Source organism: Camelus ferus, chromosome 18 (genome assembly GCF_009834535.1).
Source record: "Camelus ferus isolate YT-003-E chromosome 18, BCGSAC_Cfer_1.0, whole genome shotgun sequence".
NCBI lineage: Eukaryota > Metazoa > Chordata > Mammalia > Artiodactyla > Camelidae > Camelus > Camelus ferus.
The window spans coordinates 24,469,098-24,486,332 of record NC_045713.1 but is presented as its reverse complement, the minus strand read 5'-3'; the positions used below and the strand labels follow the sequence as shown (position 1 = coordinate 24,486,332).

The 17,235-nt window shown below is 43.2% G+C and overlaps 1 protein-coding gene across 3 annotated transcripts in view; it reads right to left on the bottom strand.

Moving 5' to 3' along the window:
• Positions 1–17,235, bottom strand: part of RBFOX1 (RNA binding fox-1 homolog 1) — a 1,962,586-nt gene that overhangs the window by 74,330 nt on the left and 1,871,021 nt on the right. For all 3 annotated transcript variants that reach the window (XM_032460724.1, XM_032460725.1, XM_032460726.1), the window contains one exon: positions 4,877–4,957. In XM_032460724.1, the coding sequence (XP_032316615.1) occupies positions 4,877–4,957 (81 nt within the window). The remainder of the gene's footprint in view (positions 1–4,876; positions 4,958–17,235) is intronic.

Sequence of the window (17,235 nt, the reverse complement as noted above, 5' to 3'; positions counted from 1 at the left end):
CACATAATATGGACGTGTTACTGACCCGCTTATGTATAAAACCAAACTAGTCACACCTCCCATTTTATGTGTGTATGTCCTTCTTTGCATTGTTATAAAAAAAAAATCTGGAAAGATACTTACCAGGGAGTCAGTATGGATTTATTGAAAGACTTGTGTCTGGGGATGAATTGGGGGATACTATTACATTATTCCATATGGATGTGTGTGTGTATATGGTTGTGTATGTGTGCGTGTGTATTTGCATGATGCCCTCATTACAGTGAGCACACGCTACTCTTGTAATTTAAAATCTATGCTTAAACTGTAAAGACAACAAAATAAAGCAGGTAACATTTACCTGCTTCTGGGCACATCTACTCCATATGGAAATGAGGATGGCTGTGAGGTGGCTCTGCTAATCCAAATGGGAAGTGGACTTCCCCATTCCTGGAACCAATGATTTACCCCTGGATAGTTCAACTAATAGAAATGGAGGTGATGTCTTCATTTGGAAGAAAGGTGGTATGTTCCTGTCTCTGCCTGGAGCCGGTTTTGACACTCAGCGTCCACTGTATGCAAACAGTATGGACAGTAATATGATACGCCCTTCCCTCAACAGGAGGAGCCTCCAGACCCCCGGCCCTCGGCTGGGGTGGGCACTGAGCAGACCTTCTAGCCCGACCCCCACCTTCACAAAACCTCTCTGTTGACCTCCTCAAAGCAAGCATCATGTTAAGTAATTAATTAAAATTATTTGAAAATCAATAAAAGAATTTTATTTAACTCCTTTCATTTAGTTGACTAAAAGGTAAAATTTTTAAGACAAAATAGTAATAGTAAATATCTTCCATTTGGTCCAAGGTTGATTTTGCCTGATGCTCTGGAGTCTTGCTCAGACTTCATTTAAGTCTGATACACTCTGGATGGGAGTGGTTTATTAGGGCACGTAAGAGGATGCATGATGTCCCCGGGACACAATTGGAACTAGGGTTTCACACAAGGATCGAGTTCAGGGAAGAGGGGGAAAAACTGGACTCAGGGGGGTTGCGATGGGAGATTCTGTGGGATTCGTTTGTATTGACATTGAGCCCTGAGTGAAAATCTTTCTCTTACTGTTTTCATGTCCTGGGTCATATTACAGGATGATTCACTTAAGGGGAGAAAAAACCCATTATGCAAAACTGCATCTTAAAAAACCAGATAACTTGAGTAGGAATTATTTTCATTACAGACTAATTCAGCAGGGTTCCTTTAAAAACTATCTCTCCTACGGCATTTAAGGGTGTTATTTACAGATGATTAGCTATTTGGCGAGGCAGAGGGGCAATTTAAGTCTAAAGCATCCAAGGCCAGCTAAAGATCCATGGGGAAAAAAGTACAAACTCAGGAGTAATTCTAGAAGTCAGCAAACACACAGGGTCTGTGATTGACAACAGTGTAACTGATAACACACCTTTCTTCAGGAGCACAATGGTTCGATAAAAATGAGAAACATGCATTTTTCAAGTTGAAACATTGGTGTAGAGTAAAAAATTTCTGAGAAGTAAGGGAGCCTCAGCTGTTGGGAAGAAGGCTGGATTCTTAGAGAAAAAGAGGCCACACCATTCAGACCTCAAAGACAAGGCATGTGGCTCTCAGCCCTGTGTGTGTCAGACCTGGAGAAAGGAAAAGGATCTTAGGTGACCACGTGTGGGTCCCCAGATTGTATATGTGTGTGTGTGCACGCACACGCACGTGATGTGTGCAAAAATGAATCTTTACTTTCTGGCTGAATTATTTATGGAAAATAGGGTGTGACTTCATACTAGCAAATACACCTTAATCTGGAAGAGAAAATATAAGTGAATGTTCCAAATGGAAACCACCTACCAAAAGGCATTGCTGACTCAGAGAACTGAAGTAGAAAGGACGGCTCGGCGATCTGCCTTCGGCAGGGGCAGATCATCTTCATACACGGCACCACTGCCTCAAGATGGAAACGATCTAGGGTCCCTTGGCAACCCAAGTGGAGAAGGAGGGGTCTTACGGTGGGCTCCCCTTACAAAGTACCAGCCGACCTTGTGAATCTGAATACTGTCGCTTAAGGAACTGACAGGTGAAGGTCCTTATTGAAAGATACTAGTTTTTTTCCCCTTTTGTTTTGTTATAGGTAGTCGGATTCTCTACTTATTAATTTTTGTTTTTCTATAAAACTACTGTATACAAGGACATTTATTTTCTTTCATATTTTTGAAAAATTGCTATCAACCTAAGTACCCAACAATGTGGTGGGGGGGATAAATTAAAATGTAATATCATTAAACGATAGATTATTATGAGGCCATTGACATATTTACATGAAGTGCATATGACATGATAATAAGTGAATATAACAGAGGGAAAACTGTGTAGGTGATGTGACTGATGGTGCGACTTAAAAATGAAGGGTGTTGGCCGTGCATTATACAGCTTCTAGAATTATTTTAAACTTTTACTTTTAAACTCAGGGGGGAAGTCTCATTACAAACAGTGACATGTATATTGCCATTTTGTATTTTCAATAATAAAATGGACTTTTAAAATCAGCCATCAGCACACCTTTTCTGTAAAGAGCTAGAATGTCATGTCAGTATTCTAGGATTTTGTGGGCCACCTATGTCTCTGCCATGTATTATTTTTTTGTTTTTGTTTTATTTTTTATAATCCTTTAAAGAAATCTAGGAACTCATTCTTAGCTCCCCAGTGTTACAGAAACAGGCTGTGGGCTGGACGTGGCCCCTGAGCTGTGGTTTGCTGTTCTTTGCTTTAGACAATTTTGTGTCTTCTGGAGGGTCTACCGATTTTAATAGGGAGGATTTGTGACATGTTTCCCCATTTGACCTTATGATACACACCTTCCCCAAGTTGCTTTAGAATAGCTACACCAACGCAAACCCTTTTTTGGAGTTAATTTGTTCTGTTCACTCGTGCAAAAAAAACCTGAAACACACCTACAGCATACAGTCCCAGAGAGCCACACAGTCCAAGGTGGTGGCCATTAGCTCCGGGTGGCTAATTAAGTAACATTAATTAAAATGAAGTGAAATAGTTTAAAATTCAGTGCCTCGGCCCCACCCCATGAGCACATATACTGAACAGCACAGGTACAGACCACTTCAGCCCAGAAAGCTCTATCAGACAACAGTGTTGGGGAAAACCCAAAATAATACTCTGGAACCCAACCCACGGTGAGTTTTGAATCACCCTTCTCTCCTACAGAAAATAAAATTTGTGGACAAGGAGGGACTGATACCACAGCATGATGATGAAATTGAGAGGCACATGGAGCCAGGAAAACAGACAAAGTTTGAATACTCTCCCCGGGTTCAAAAAATGCATCTCCCATATCCTGGCTGTGTGCTCCTGGGTGAATTACCCCACCTCGCAGGGCCCTCCTTTTCCTTAGCTGTAAAGCAAACATTAGATTACCTACCTGGTGCAGATTTGGAGCATCAAACAAGGTTGAGCATGTGAAAATGGGACAATTTTCGTAAATTCAAAAAGAACCATTTCTTGCCAGTACAGCTAGATTTTGGCTTCTTGGGGGACATGGAAAAAATACCTTGCCTTTAATGAAACTCAAAGCTTCTGTTGAAGGTTAGACTCTGGTTGGGAGAAACAACTGGCTGCCCCCATGACTTGATGCCTTCAGGGACGCCCTCCGCCCCAGGTTTCTCATAATCATTGTTTTTGGATTCCCCGTGACTGCTCCCAACCTTTGCCCCTGCAGCGAGGACTTTGGTTTGTCTGAGCTTCTGGGAACTGAGATGTTGATCTTGGTGCCTGGTGAGGATGTCCCTCTGTCTCTCCTCCTCCTCATTATCCTGAGCCTGTCACTTCTGCTCTCCATCTGGCCTCTTCTCTAGCCAGTCTCAGAAGCAGCCTAATTTCCCCCGGCACCCCCAGACTCACTTTTGATCACTGATCCCAATGAGGACCCATTTGGCAGTTGTGGGGACTTTGTAGGGTGTAGACACACTGTATGAAACAGATGGTAAGGTCGCGGCTGGGCTGGGGGACTTTGAAGAGGGGCACACTTTGAAGATGGAGGACCATGGTGGAATCAGTAAGAACTTTCATTTTTCAACCTGTTCTGGGAATTGGGGTAGGGTGCGGGGCATTCTATATCCCGGGGGTGGACCCACCCCAGAGGATCTGCCCCAGGCAGAAAAATCCTTGTTTTTTTCCCTTGCCAACACTGTGATCTGTCTTCCGTGTTTATTTTTGGTCTCCTTCCCCTGGCCCGTCATGGCTGTAATCATATCTATCAAAGTCCTTTTTTATTATTATTTCCCTTCCCCCTGCTCCCCCGTTAAATGCAGAGAACCACATTTTTCTCTCATTTCCTCCTCCTCAGTGGAATCACAAAGATAACACAGCCTTGCAAACAAGTCACTGGCCACAGGCAGTAATAGTTCCCATAATGAGTAAACTGCTCAGGAGCGCTGGCCAAGCACCGTTTGTCAGTGTAGGGGGCCACTTGGATGGCCGGCATATTTTATTCAAATTATTTTCATATTCATTTGCAAAACTGTGGCAGAAGGCAGGCAATGAGCGATATCCCCCTCTCCCATCTCCCTGCCCCCAACCCCACACCCCATCTCCCATCCGTTGGACCCACTCCTGACAAAGGTCTCACAGAGAATGGCTGGGACATCCGGGAAGTGAGGATTCAGACATGATGAGCAGAGGGGTTAGATGCTAAGGCAACAGGGGAAACAGAGACATGCGTATGAGAATCAACTTCACCTCGCAGAGAGCCACAAGGGAGGGGTGGGGGTGTGCAGGGGGAGGGAGCGAGAACTTACATGGCAGGGAAGGTGATTGGACTCAGATTTATGTCACAAAACAAAAAGAGCCACAACAGCGGGCTTACTTGCGGAAGTATATACAAGTGAACTGGGGGCACTGTACATGGAAGATCCCTCCTGGTTTGCCTGGCACAACAGCACCGTGCCTACGAGAGAGAGAGAGATAGATGGTATCTGGTTCGGGAACAGGCGCGCTACACCTGCGCGATCACGGCAACGCACAGGAGAAAGGCAGAGAAACGAAAGCACAGCCACATCCCTTGAGCGCAGACTGGGCACACCCACGGAAGCCCCCAGCCTTAGACGAAGGGAATCGGTGGAAACCCACCCGCCCCGCCCACCAGGCATGGCATGCCTTTGCAAGTGGGGTTTGAGCAGAGGGGTCTGATTTCTGATCAGAAATGGAGGCTGTGTGACATACTCAAAATAGAGCTTTAGAAATATCAGAGGGAGTTGACTCAGATAGGACTTAGCTGTGTGATCTTGGTAAGTCACTATACCTCTCTGTGCCTTGGGATTCCCATCTGGAAAACAGGGGTGAATATACCTACCTCCTGGAAGGGTTAGGAATCGTATAACTGGAGATGCGCCCAGCACAGGGGCTGGCATGTAATAATCACTGAATAAATGGTAAGCACACACACTAATAGATTTAGAGAAAAGTTTTGTTTGCCTCTACTTTAGTTTTTCTGAAGCAGTTCTTCAGGGGAAGAATGGAAGTAAAGCAGGGAAGAAAGAAATGCAACTTTGCCACCCCTGTGCCTTGTCCTGGACCCAGGCTGGGCTCGGGTGAGACCACCTTTGACTCTGCATTTCCCGTTTCTTCCCTAAATCTCTCTGCCTTCCAGCAGGAGAGGCTGCTTCACTAAGGCCGCGGACCCGGGCTGCACTGCAGTGATGACGGGCCTCCGCCTGACCTAAAGCAAAGGGCGTTGGGCTTCTCCTTGCAAAGTGGAATTTTACAGCGGGGAAGAGCGGTGGACTCCTGAGCTCTCGCCTCAATCTGTGACATATTGTGAACCACCACCACCCCCTCCAAGGACGACCAGCCTCAGGAATCTTCAGGGTGTCAATTCTGCTCTCCTGCTGCTGCGAGGCTGAAACTCAAAGACTTGGGAAAGAATGAGAGAGACTTCTGAGGGGGCCGTTACTGATGATGGAAATAGCTTCCTGCGGTTTCGGTCCCCTCCCTAGCTGGGCAAGGACAACCTCCATTTGTCTCTGTATCTTCCTGTCATCACCACCACTGGGAAGCAATCTCCCTGGAGAAGCAGCCCTGCCTTCCAGTCAGCTCACCTAGATCCCTGGAGACTTGCCCTAGGGAGGGGTTCTACAATCTTTTGATATCTTTCCCAATGTCAACAAAATGCCGTTAAAACGTCCAGAGTGAGGGAGGGGTTTGCCAAGTAGAGAGGGACTGACAAGGCGTGGCATTAAGAGACGATAATCCTTCTTGAGCTACAAAACCAGACACAGTTCCAAAGGAGGTCACCACTGTCTTGCAGGTATCAAACCAAAACACAGGGGTTGCCTGAGGAGGCCTGAGACATTTCCCCCAAATTCTACCCTCTGTTCCCTGTGTTTCTCTAGACTTGGTACATTACGTCCAGGTAAAAGAAAGACTATCGCAATCCCTAAGCCATCTCTCCTTCCCCCATCATGAGGTCAACTCCATCCAAACTTTGACAAGGCGAACTAGCCAGTGGACAGAAGTTCTATCTGAAGGAATGTCCCCGAATCCTTCTCACATTAAACCTGGTGTCCCGTGCTTATCAGTGGAGAAGAGCACCCCCTTCCACCCTCTCCTCCCACAAAAGCCTGGATATGAGAGTGCAATTAACGAACCCTCTCCAGTAGTAAATATACAGAGTCTGGGTGGACCTGAGTCATGATCAACCTTTGCTAAACTGGTAGTTCTTCTTCTTTCTACTTTATTTGAACAGAGTTTATCACAACACGTGAGACGACACTTCATATGGTCTAATTTTTCCTCGGTAGGTTTTTTTCCATTCTGGCAGGAAACTCTCATAACATGAGGGTCCAGAGCAAACAAAGGGGACACCAGATCATGGGGCGTGGGGTCTAAAATCAACCCACAGGAGGCAGAACGCCCACCAGGAAAGACATGTCCTAACTCCTGATCTGCTTTATCAGGGAAGTTCATTCTGACTTTGCAGGGGTCACTTACAAGCTTGTGCTCAGTGCTAGAAATCTCAGAGAGATGCTACTATTTCTACAGGATATACAGAGCGCTACCAAATCAGAATCTTTTGGGGAAGGGGGAGGGGGCGGCCCATCATAAGGAAGCTCCCTGGTTAAAAATCACATTAAAAGTGAGATCTGAAGTTTCTTGGGGGTGCCTAGGTTTCCACAGAAAAATAATATAATTGTAGCCAAAACATACCCAGAAAGGCATTTCAGCAGTTAAAACCTTAGGGTCAATTTTAAATACTACTCTGTAATTTAGTGAATCCCACTACGACATAATACAGATTTTCTCTAGAAAGCTAAATCTTGGAAGGGCATAATGAAGCCTTCCTAATTTTCTTACACTGTGGATCCTGAGAAACTCAACTGAAATAACTCCTTTGGATGGCCTCTTAGTAGCAAAAAAAAAAAAAAAAAAGAAAGAAAGAAAGAGAAAAAAAATTACTTTATGCAATGGTTTTGACCTTTGTAAAATAAAATCTGTACTATCACAGGACTTGGTTTTTATTTTACCTAAAAACATCCTCCAATTTAATTTCCAAAGTACTTATTGTATGTTCTCTTAGTACTCTGTGACCTTTTCTTACAAGAAAGCTTTGAATTAAACAAAACCAAAGCAGCAAAGAGGAACACTGTGACCTCTGTGCATTTTTTTGGGTGGGGGCAAGTGATGTGTGTTTGTTGAAAAAGTAAGTCAAATAGATAACAAGGAACAGGCAGCAATGTGAGGAGTCTTTACATGGTCATTCAAGGCACTTTGCGATACAGCATTGACGGAGATTTCACGTGAGTCTCCCGAGCCCCTCAGCGTAGACCGTCTACCTCCGACTACCATGAACTGTCTATAACCACGGCAAGATCCTGTACTTCTTGGACTTCCATGCCTTTGCTTTAAAGCTCCTTAAAATTTAAGGATGGTGGCTACTCTCAATTTATACCACTATCTACCCATTTTTAGCCAGGCGAAGCCATTCATTAGTTCCAAGAGTATCCCTTCCTATTAGCCTGGAATCCTCAGGATCATTCTTAACACAGTTTGTAGGCAGTTACTATTATTACTATATTATATTATTATTATCTTTAATTATTTATTATTATTATTATTATGAATACGATTATTGGATCAGTGTTGGTGGACAGGATGAAACCTCTGTCCTATTCCTGCTCTTATTGCTAGGTTAAACCGTATGAAACTGATCTTTCTTATGTCAAGTAGGGTTGAACACTGGCAATTACATGTGGTTCAATTGAAAAATGGCTCTCCCCTACCCCAACCCTTCTGCATCCTTTAAAAGTCACCTCCTCTCTTCCCAGTCCCCAGGACTTAATTAATTATTCCATCGTCTATGCTTCTATCACACTTAAAAAAATAAAACTCCCTAGTAGATTCTTGGCTATGCTATATTGCAACTTTAAATTTTCATATTGGTCTCAGCTAGAATCCTCCAGGATGAGAGCCAAGTCATACTCACATCTCTTTTTCCCCAGCCCCTAGCAAAATGCCTGGCACTTAGAGGGGTTAATGAATAAGATTGAATTATTATGTTTTCAAAGACCTCTTCATTTCTACTTTCTTTGCTAATAAGAGTGCTTTCCCCAGGCAACCTTTCTGCCCCTTCGAGAGGTTATAAACCCTCCCTGTTTATAGCTGGGAATCTGCACATCTGCAGTCCACAGATGGTTTTGAGTCCTCCTCTTTTCTAGTTCTTTGACGGTTGGCTCATCCAGTCTGACTGAAACCTGGGCAGCCCGGTCATCCACTTCCTGGGACGTTGATGACTCTATGTGCAGCTGGCAGGGACGGGGCTGCCTGTGACAGGCGGTGATCTCAGGGCCATCAGAGCCTTTCCCAAGCCTGTCACGCTCACTCATTACTCAGGGCACCATGTTCCTCAGCATCCTCAATTCTGGCAAGAGGTGGACCCGCGGGGTCGCGCTCAGGCAGGATTTGGAGCCTCCCTCGGGAGAGGGTGAGCCCGGGGTCCATGTTGCAGACGGGGCAGCCGCACCCTTCCTCCTCACCTGGGGACTCTCCACACCGCAGGGGCCCATTCCTGGCCCCTAGGGGGCAGGGAGAAGCCCGGCAGGGGTGCTCCCTACCACAGACAGAAAGGAGAAAGTGTCTCCACTTTTCACTCCACTGCCAACATATAGGTGAGAAAATTGGACTCAAGTCAACTGGAACAAGGTGCAGTTTCACACCTCCAGGCTTTTGCTCAGGCTGGTTCTTCTCCCCGGAGGCCCTTTTCCTCCCTCTAGAATTGTCTAGGGGCCTCGGCTCTGGCTTCTCCTCCTAGAAACCGGATCTATTTACCTCCACCTGGCCAGTTTCAGTTTTCCTCCTCTGCTTTCTGAGACTGTGCTGCAATGGTCTATTTAACCAGCGTCTTCCTTATGGATGCAATGAACTCCAAGAGATGGGGAATCATGTCTTACTCATCCCCGTGGGTCCAGGGACCTAAGCTAAGAGGCAGGAAGCAACTGAGGAGAAAAGCTACAGGAAGGGATTCTGGTAGGCAGCCCTGTAACACATTCAAGAAATAAAATTAGAATGTTAGAGGGGAAGGGAAAAAAGAAAGGCTGCTTTGCAAGGTCCGCTCTTCCATTTTAGCATCCAAAAGGCAGAGCTCCAAAACTGCCCAGTGTGAATGCCGAGGCCCTTACTGTAATTCCTAAATTAAAAAAAAAAAAATGTCAGAGAAACATTCCAACCACCTAGCAACTGGGAGTGACTGACTCACTTCATCAGTTCCAAGATGAAGATGGGCGAGGAGATTTGGAGAAGGATGCTCTTATCTCTGTTGAAATGCAAACAAAATAAAACAAAACAAAACAAAAAACAAAATCACAAAGAATAACAAAAAGACTTTATAAAATATCTAAGAGCCAATGGGAACTCAGGAGCACCTGCTGTGTGAGGGGGTGTGTGTGTGTCATGTGGTCTCTGTTCCTCCACGGACATCTACCATGTGCTAGTCCAGAGTCACTTGAAAGCAGAGATCTGTGCTGGAGCCTTGCTTCCTGACGGCACCTGGGCTTTGTGGGCACCCAGGGCAGGCCACCTCCAGATGTGCCCCAGTGGCAGACTGATTATTCTGAGTTAAAATTACTTTAGACAGAGCTGATGGCAGAGAGATACTCTGACCCTCCTCTCTGTCTCCCTTAAAGCAGGAAGTAAATCTCTCACGTGAAGGGTCCACACCCAGCATCTCAAGCTAGAAAGATGCCCACCATCAGAGACAGGGAATTCAGACCAAGAAGCCTCTATAAACAAATCCTGTGTCTTCTTTAATGTACTCCCCCAAGCCATCACCCTGTTTAGATTCTTTAGTAATTTTGCGGCCCCACACTTGAATTTTTTTCTGTCAATTCCTCACACATCTATTACTTCTTTGTCTAAAAAGTATCAAAGCTGCACTTCTTAGGTCCCGTTTCTATGAGATTTCTGTGCCCACATAGAAAAATTTGTTTCTTTTTCTCCTGTTGGTCCCTCTTGCATCAATTTTATTATTAGACTAGCCACAAGAACTCAGAAGGGATGGGGGGCAGAGATTTCCCCCTTCCTGGCACTTCATAACTCTGGAAAGAGAGCTATGGGGGAAAAAACCCCACAGGCAAATGGTGAGTGAGTGCAGGGGGTCATTCCGGAGCTGCCTTCCTGCCTCCAGGGCGATGCTAGGGAAAGGTGGGGCTGTGAGTCCTCGCACTCATTCAGCAGGCGGCCACTGTGACCTACTCTGTGCCCTCTGTGCAGGTTCTGGGGCACACCTGCTGGACCCCATATGCTTTACAAAAAGGCAATGCTTAGTACTCACGTATTCGAGAGCAAATACATACACAAGAAAAAGAACAAAGAAATAATTCTGAATATCAGCCGTAAGCCGTAGCCCACATGATTAGTTACTTTGCTTGCTGAGATAAATACAATTTCAAAGTAATTTTGGAACAATTTTTATTAGATGTGACTGTTAGACTCTGGCAAAATACTTATTCCATATTTCGACTTTGTATTGCACTCATAACTGAAAAATGTTCAATAGTTATAGTCATCACTCCTGGAAATAATATTTTGATTTCATATAAAAAAGAAACTTTTATTCAATATTTACCAAGGAGTGTTTACACGGCATTGGTCCCTCTCTAATAATAAGAGGCAGATAGTATTAGTCCTTTTTAATAGAAAAAGGAGGTACAGAACAAGGGTGTCATTTACAGAAAAGCCTTAGTTAGCATCAGTCAGAGGCAAATAAAGTGAAGAACAAGCTACCAGGGTTCCTCGACCTTTGCTCACTCGGTGAATGACGAGTCTCCCTGCTTCCATCGTTGCTGAATGATTTTTAAAGCTTTTTATTTTTAATTGGAATTAAAGTAGGAAAATGTTGGTTATAAATGAAAGAACAAAACAGAAACCCACAGACGTCCTTCTTGCAGGAGCAGTACTTTAGGAAAGGGGGTGGCCATCACCCAGGGTCCTCCGACGCCATTGGTTCTCACAACCACCTGCATCACCAGCATCCCCTGGAGGGCTGGTTAACACTGGGCCCCATTCCCAGTGTTCCTGACCCCACAGGTCTGGGGTGGAGCCTGAGAACTTGCATTTTTAATAAGGTCTCCTGCTGTCTGGGGACCGCACTTTGCAAAACTTCTGCAGAAGAGCCAGTTTCCCAAACCTCATCAGCCATAAATTCTTCCCTTCCTGAAATCAGAGATTCTTCAAAGCCTACAGAAACCACCTGGGATATTAGCTACTATATATAAAATAGATAAGCATGTTTTTTTTGTGTATAGCACAGGGAATCATAGTCAATATCTTACAATAACCTACAACGAAAAAGTATATGAAAATGAATGTATGGATGTGTATGTAGACAGAAACATTCTGCTGTACACCAGAAATTGACACATTGTGAACTGACTACATAATTCAATTAAAAAGAAAAAAAAGAACCTCCTGGGGAGAATTGGATGTGTATGCCTTCCAAGGCCCTACCCCTGAGAAGTGTGACTTAGCCGATCAGAAATCTGAACTTTCATCAGCAACCCGGACGAATCTGCTGTTCTGCGGATTCCAAGATGCGCTTGGCATCAACCAGGTCTTAGGTCATCTCCACATACTCAGGAGAAAAGTGAAAATGGCTAAATATAGCTCGTCTGAATACGTCTGCGGGCAAAGAGGTAGAATTTCTTTACTTTTTATTTTTACCATTTGGTACATTGCACTAATTTTGCCTTTGCTTTGGAGCATTTCAAACAAAAAAAGAGTAACTCACTTCTAGTCCTAGCCAGTCTGCCCAATTCCCTGGAGGCAGGCTGGGGAAGAAGACACACAAAACACCAGTTACATAATCCTAGAGAGGTCACCCTTGGTTTCCCGTCCAGAAGAGGACACATTCATCCCTGCTCCACTGCGCTGGGTTGAATGATGCCCCCTCTCAAAATTCACACATCGAAGTCGTAACCCCGAGTACCTCGGGATGTCACTGCCTTTGGAGACAGCATCTTTAAAAAGGTCATTTAGTTAAAATTAGGGGAGAAGCTAATTCCCTATGACTGATGTCCTCATAAGAAGGGTACATTAGGACACAGACCCAGAGGGAAGACTATGTGAAGACACAAGAAGACCACCAGCTACAAATCAGGCAGAGAGGTCTCAGATGAAATCAACCCCACCAACAACTCCACCTCAGACTCCCAGCTTCCAGTACTTAAAGGAAATAAATTTGTGTTGTTGGACATACCCGGACTGCGGAATTTTTTCATGGGAGCCCCAGCAGAGCAATATACTCACTGGCCTTATCCTGAACCCTGCCTTGAGGATCAGTGAAGAGCTATCGTGAGGACCACCCCCCATGAAACGTCATACAAGGATCAAACTCCTGTTCTACTTAGAGGCCTGGGAGGTTGCCATGTGGTCCCTGCCAGTGGAGGCTGGCTGCTTCCGATTGACAAATTTATCCAAAGCCCCGATGGGCTGTGGACGACTTTGACTTTTCCAGTTACGCATTTTTGAACATAGACTAGTATTGAGCTAATCCATGTAAGAATATTTTCACAGCTAATACCTAAAGCTTTTATACATGCCTGAAAGATGAGCTTCTCTGAAGGGTTACGGTAGCGTTTTAAGTACAGAGGTATTTCCATTTAGGCACAGACGCTGCAGAAAATGTTGCATGTATATTTAATTCGTATAAATCAAATCATGTTTTAATTGTGCCAGGGGATTTCCATATTTGAAGGAGCCCTGGAGTGAATCTGTCTATAGTGTAAATAATCCCTCATTCCAATTTATTTGGTACGTTTTGATTTTTCTAATATTTGGAAGCACATCATTTTTTTTTTCTTTTCACTTTTTATTCTGACATAACTGCAGAATAGAAGCTGCAAGGATAGTACATTGAATCTGTACAGCTTCCTCCCTGATTCTTTATTGTTTAAAAATGTAATGACTCACTTGACTGTCATTTACTGCCTCCAAAATTTAGGCTAATAGAAGCTTTTAGAGAAAATATTTGATTGACTCAATACGAGGATAAACATACTGTATCCATATCCTCAAATGTTACAGTAACAGCTCCAAAAACTGCTTACTGAAGACCTGCTAAGCACCAGGCAAACCCACTCAATGTTAGATTTGGATTATCCCCTACTCTTAACCCTATAAGACAGGTACCATTATTATACCCATTTAACAGAAAAGGATACTGAGACACAGAGTTTTAGGATCTTGTCCAAGGTCACACAGACAGAAAATTTTGTGGTGCTGAAAGCAAATTAAACCAACCAGATTTCTGAAGCCATGGATTTAAGGTTATCCTTCTAAATTAGGTGTAGGCAAACTGGTGTTCCGGCCAAATCCAGCCTATCACCCTTTTTGTATGGCCATGAGCTAGGAATGATTACATTTTTATATGACTGAGAAAAAAAATCAATAGGAGAATAATATTTGGTGACAAGTGAAAATTATCTAAAAGTCAAACTTCAGTCTCCGTCAATAAAGGTTTACTGGGACACAGCCGTACTCAGTCACTCACGTCCTATTCGTGGCTGTGTTACGTTACAACCACAGAGCCAAGCAACTGGAACAGAGAACTCAGGGTCCACCAAGACCATAATATTTGCTATCTGGACCTTCACAGAATACACCTGGGGACCCCTAGTCTAATGCCTGCTTTCTGTTTGGAACAAAACTGCTAATAAGCACCTCTGAGGACAGCACCAGACCCTCCCCAGGAGGCTGTCACTGAAAGTTTCAGAAGGCATCATTTTATCAGTACTCGCCCCAAATTTAATTTTAGTTCAGTTTCGTTAAAATGAACATCCCAAAACAATCTGAAGATGTGGTTTTTTTTTCAATACTTGCCAAAAATTTCTTTTTAATTCATTGTTGTTTAAGACAATGGAACGAGGAGAAAAAAATGGCCCCATGAGGTATTTGTGGGAAACTAACATTTCCACTATAACAAAAACAATGAAAATAAATTTTATCTCCTAAGGTATTTGGCATTCAGGGTTCTGGGTGTCAATATATTGATAAGGGCCACTCTAGAGCCTTGCTTCTCAGATGTTAATATGCACTGAATCAATGGGGTTGGGGGAGGCCTTTTTAAAATACAGATTCTTATCTAGTGGGTCTGAGATGGGGCCTGAGATTCTGCATTTCTTATAAGCTCCCAAGGGATGTCTGGGCTGCTAACAACAGTGAAATGCCAAGGACTACATAGCCATCCTCAAGCCCAGCCAGTATTTAATAAGAGTGGCCATTAAGATGCCACTGAGTTTCTGGACCTGGACCAAATACGCTTTACATGCCTTATAATATTTTTTCTTATTAAACTTGCAAGGAAACTAAGTTTCAGAGAAAAAAAAAAAAAAGAGAGAGAGAGAGAGAGATAAACTGAAATTTGAGCCAGCTTTGCATGACTCCAAAGCTTAGGCTCTCATGAACATTATCAATGATGATACTTGGTTCTGAGTTGATTAAACATCCTCTCCAACCTTGGACTGATAAATGTTCCACCATCTGCATTTCAACAAAGCCATGTCTAAAGATGCTGCAGTCATCTTCTGGATAAAAACACCTGATTCTTCCAGGCGAAAAGATGTTAGAAGCTCCTGATCACCTTTCAGAATCTGCAATAGGGTTTTAAATCCAACCAGGGAAGCCTCTGGGCAGGATGTAGCTTCTGCAGATAAGAAAATCCCACTTGCAAGATAGAAATAGGACATGGAGGAAGGAAACACAGAGGAGAAATAGTGAACCCTTAAGTTGTAACTTCGTGGCTGAAAAAGCATGGGCTTTGGAAACTTTTAAACTTAGTTTGGTTTTCTAGCCTCACTGACTGTAAGTTTCTTTGACCTCCTCATTTAACATCCTTGAGCCTCGGTTTTCACATCTGTAAACAGGGACAAAATGATTATTATTATTTGGAATCTCAAAATATGGCCCTTTTGGGGGACTTATTTTGCTTTTTTTAATTAAAGAAAAGAGTAGCAAATTGACAACTACAGTTTTGTTTGGCCACTAACATAATGCTAAACATAACAGAATTAATGGAAAACATCTTAAGATTGGGAAATAATTGCAAACACTTAAATTTGGGAGGTTTAACCTTACAAGACAGATGTCTGGCTTCTCTTGAGGAGTCAGGGATGGGGCCACAGGGGTTGGGGCTAGTATTCTTGTCTGGCAGGGCCACTCAGAGTGATGGGGAGAAGCTACTCCTCCTATAATTGAGACATGTCCTTTCCAATTTGCACATTTCACTTACTGATCTCACAGCCTGCTCCTCAAGTTATTTTAGTGTGCAATCTCTGCTCAGGAGAAAAAACAAATTAGAAATTGTGCTTCGGCTGAAAGCAGTGAAATTGACAAATCTCTGCAAAGAGCCCAGATGGGATTCCTCACTCTCTGTCTCTCCTCTTCCAGGGGCAAGAACCTCTAAGATGCTACAAGAGACCAAAAAGCCTTCTAGAAAGCCTTGCCTAGTGGCCTCCGCTTATATTTCACTTACTGTTACAGAACTATATTTTAGGAGGGACGGGGTATATTCGTGGGATGGCTGTACAGATTCACCTTTTTTTTTAAGCAATTTTTTGGAGGGGGTGGGAGGTAATTAGATTTATTTATTTATATGGAGGAACTGGGGATTGAACTCCATGCTAAGCACGCACTCTACCACTTGAGCTATACCGTCCCGCCTTGTACAGATTCATGTTGAGTTTCCCTCCTTCCCCAGATTAGGTTTAAAGTCCTGACCTCATTCTTTGGTGAGAGTAGAAAATTCTACACTTCAACTTTGAGTCTCTCAAAGAGTAATCAGACACACTTGTTTAAATATGCCTCCCACACCACCAACACACACACACACACACACACCCCCATAGGCTGAAAATAAATAGATTATTTCACCTGATGGAAATTGTTCTCGAAAATGACAGAGAAATAACACAGAGGGCTTCAGTCTTTGCAATACCACATGTATATTAAACAAACACTAGAAACATACAAATAGACTTATATTTCTCCCCCAGGGGAAATATTGGTGATGTTGGGGCGTTCATGTTTTTAAAAATGATACTGGGTTTAATGCAGTGATGAATGTACATCACTTAACCTCTGTGTCAGATTTAAATGTATAACCCATTAACTAATTTAATCTCTCAAAAAAATAACAGCCGTTGGCATTATTCTTTGAATAATCCTTGTTTAGTTTCCATAATGGTATACAGTTTAATGAAAAACTCATTAGAATGTAGCATGCGGCATAATTAATTCTGGCTGATTCTTTTGGTGTAAATAGCTAATGCAGATGCTGGATTCCAATTTCCACTGGCTTTATTAATTTTTCATAAACCAATATTTTGACTGTAATGGGTTGTAACAGTTCCAGAGAAGTTCTAGAAATGCATTAACTATCATTAATGTAGTTAATCTAAGGAGGATTTTGCCATTTGTGTGTTGGTTCTTCCACACTACACATCTAAAAGAAAAGGGGACAGCTTCGTATTATACTTGGAGACTCTAGATATAATTAACATAAAGAGTATTAAACAACATTTGGCCCATTTGTCTCTGTTTGTACATCAACTTAATTGGTAGGGCTAATACCATTGAACCATACATTTTGAAAAGAACCCTGAAAGTGAAAAGCAAAAAAGCAAAGCAAAACAAAACAAAACAAAACAAAACTTTGAAAAAATGGTTCATGATAGAATG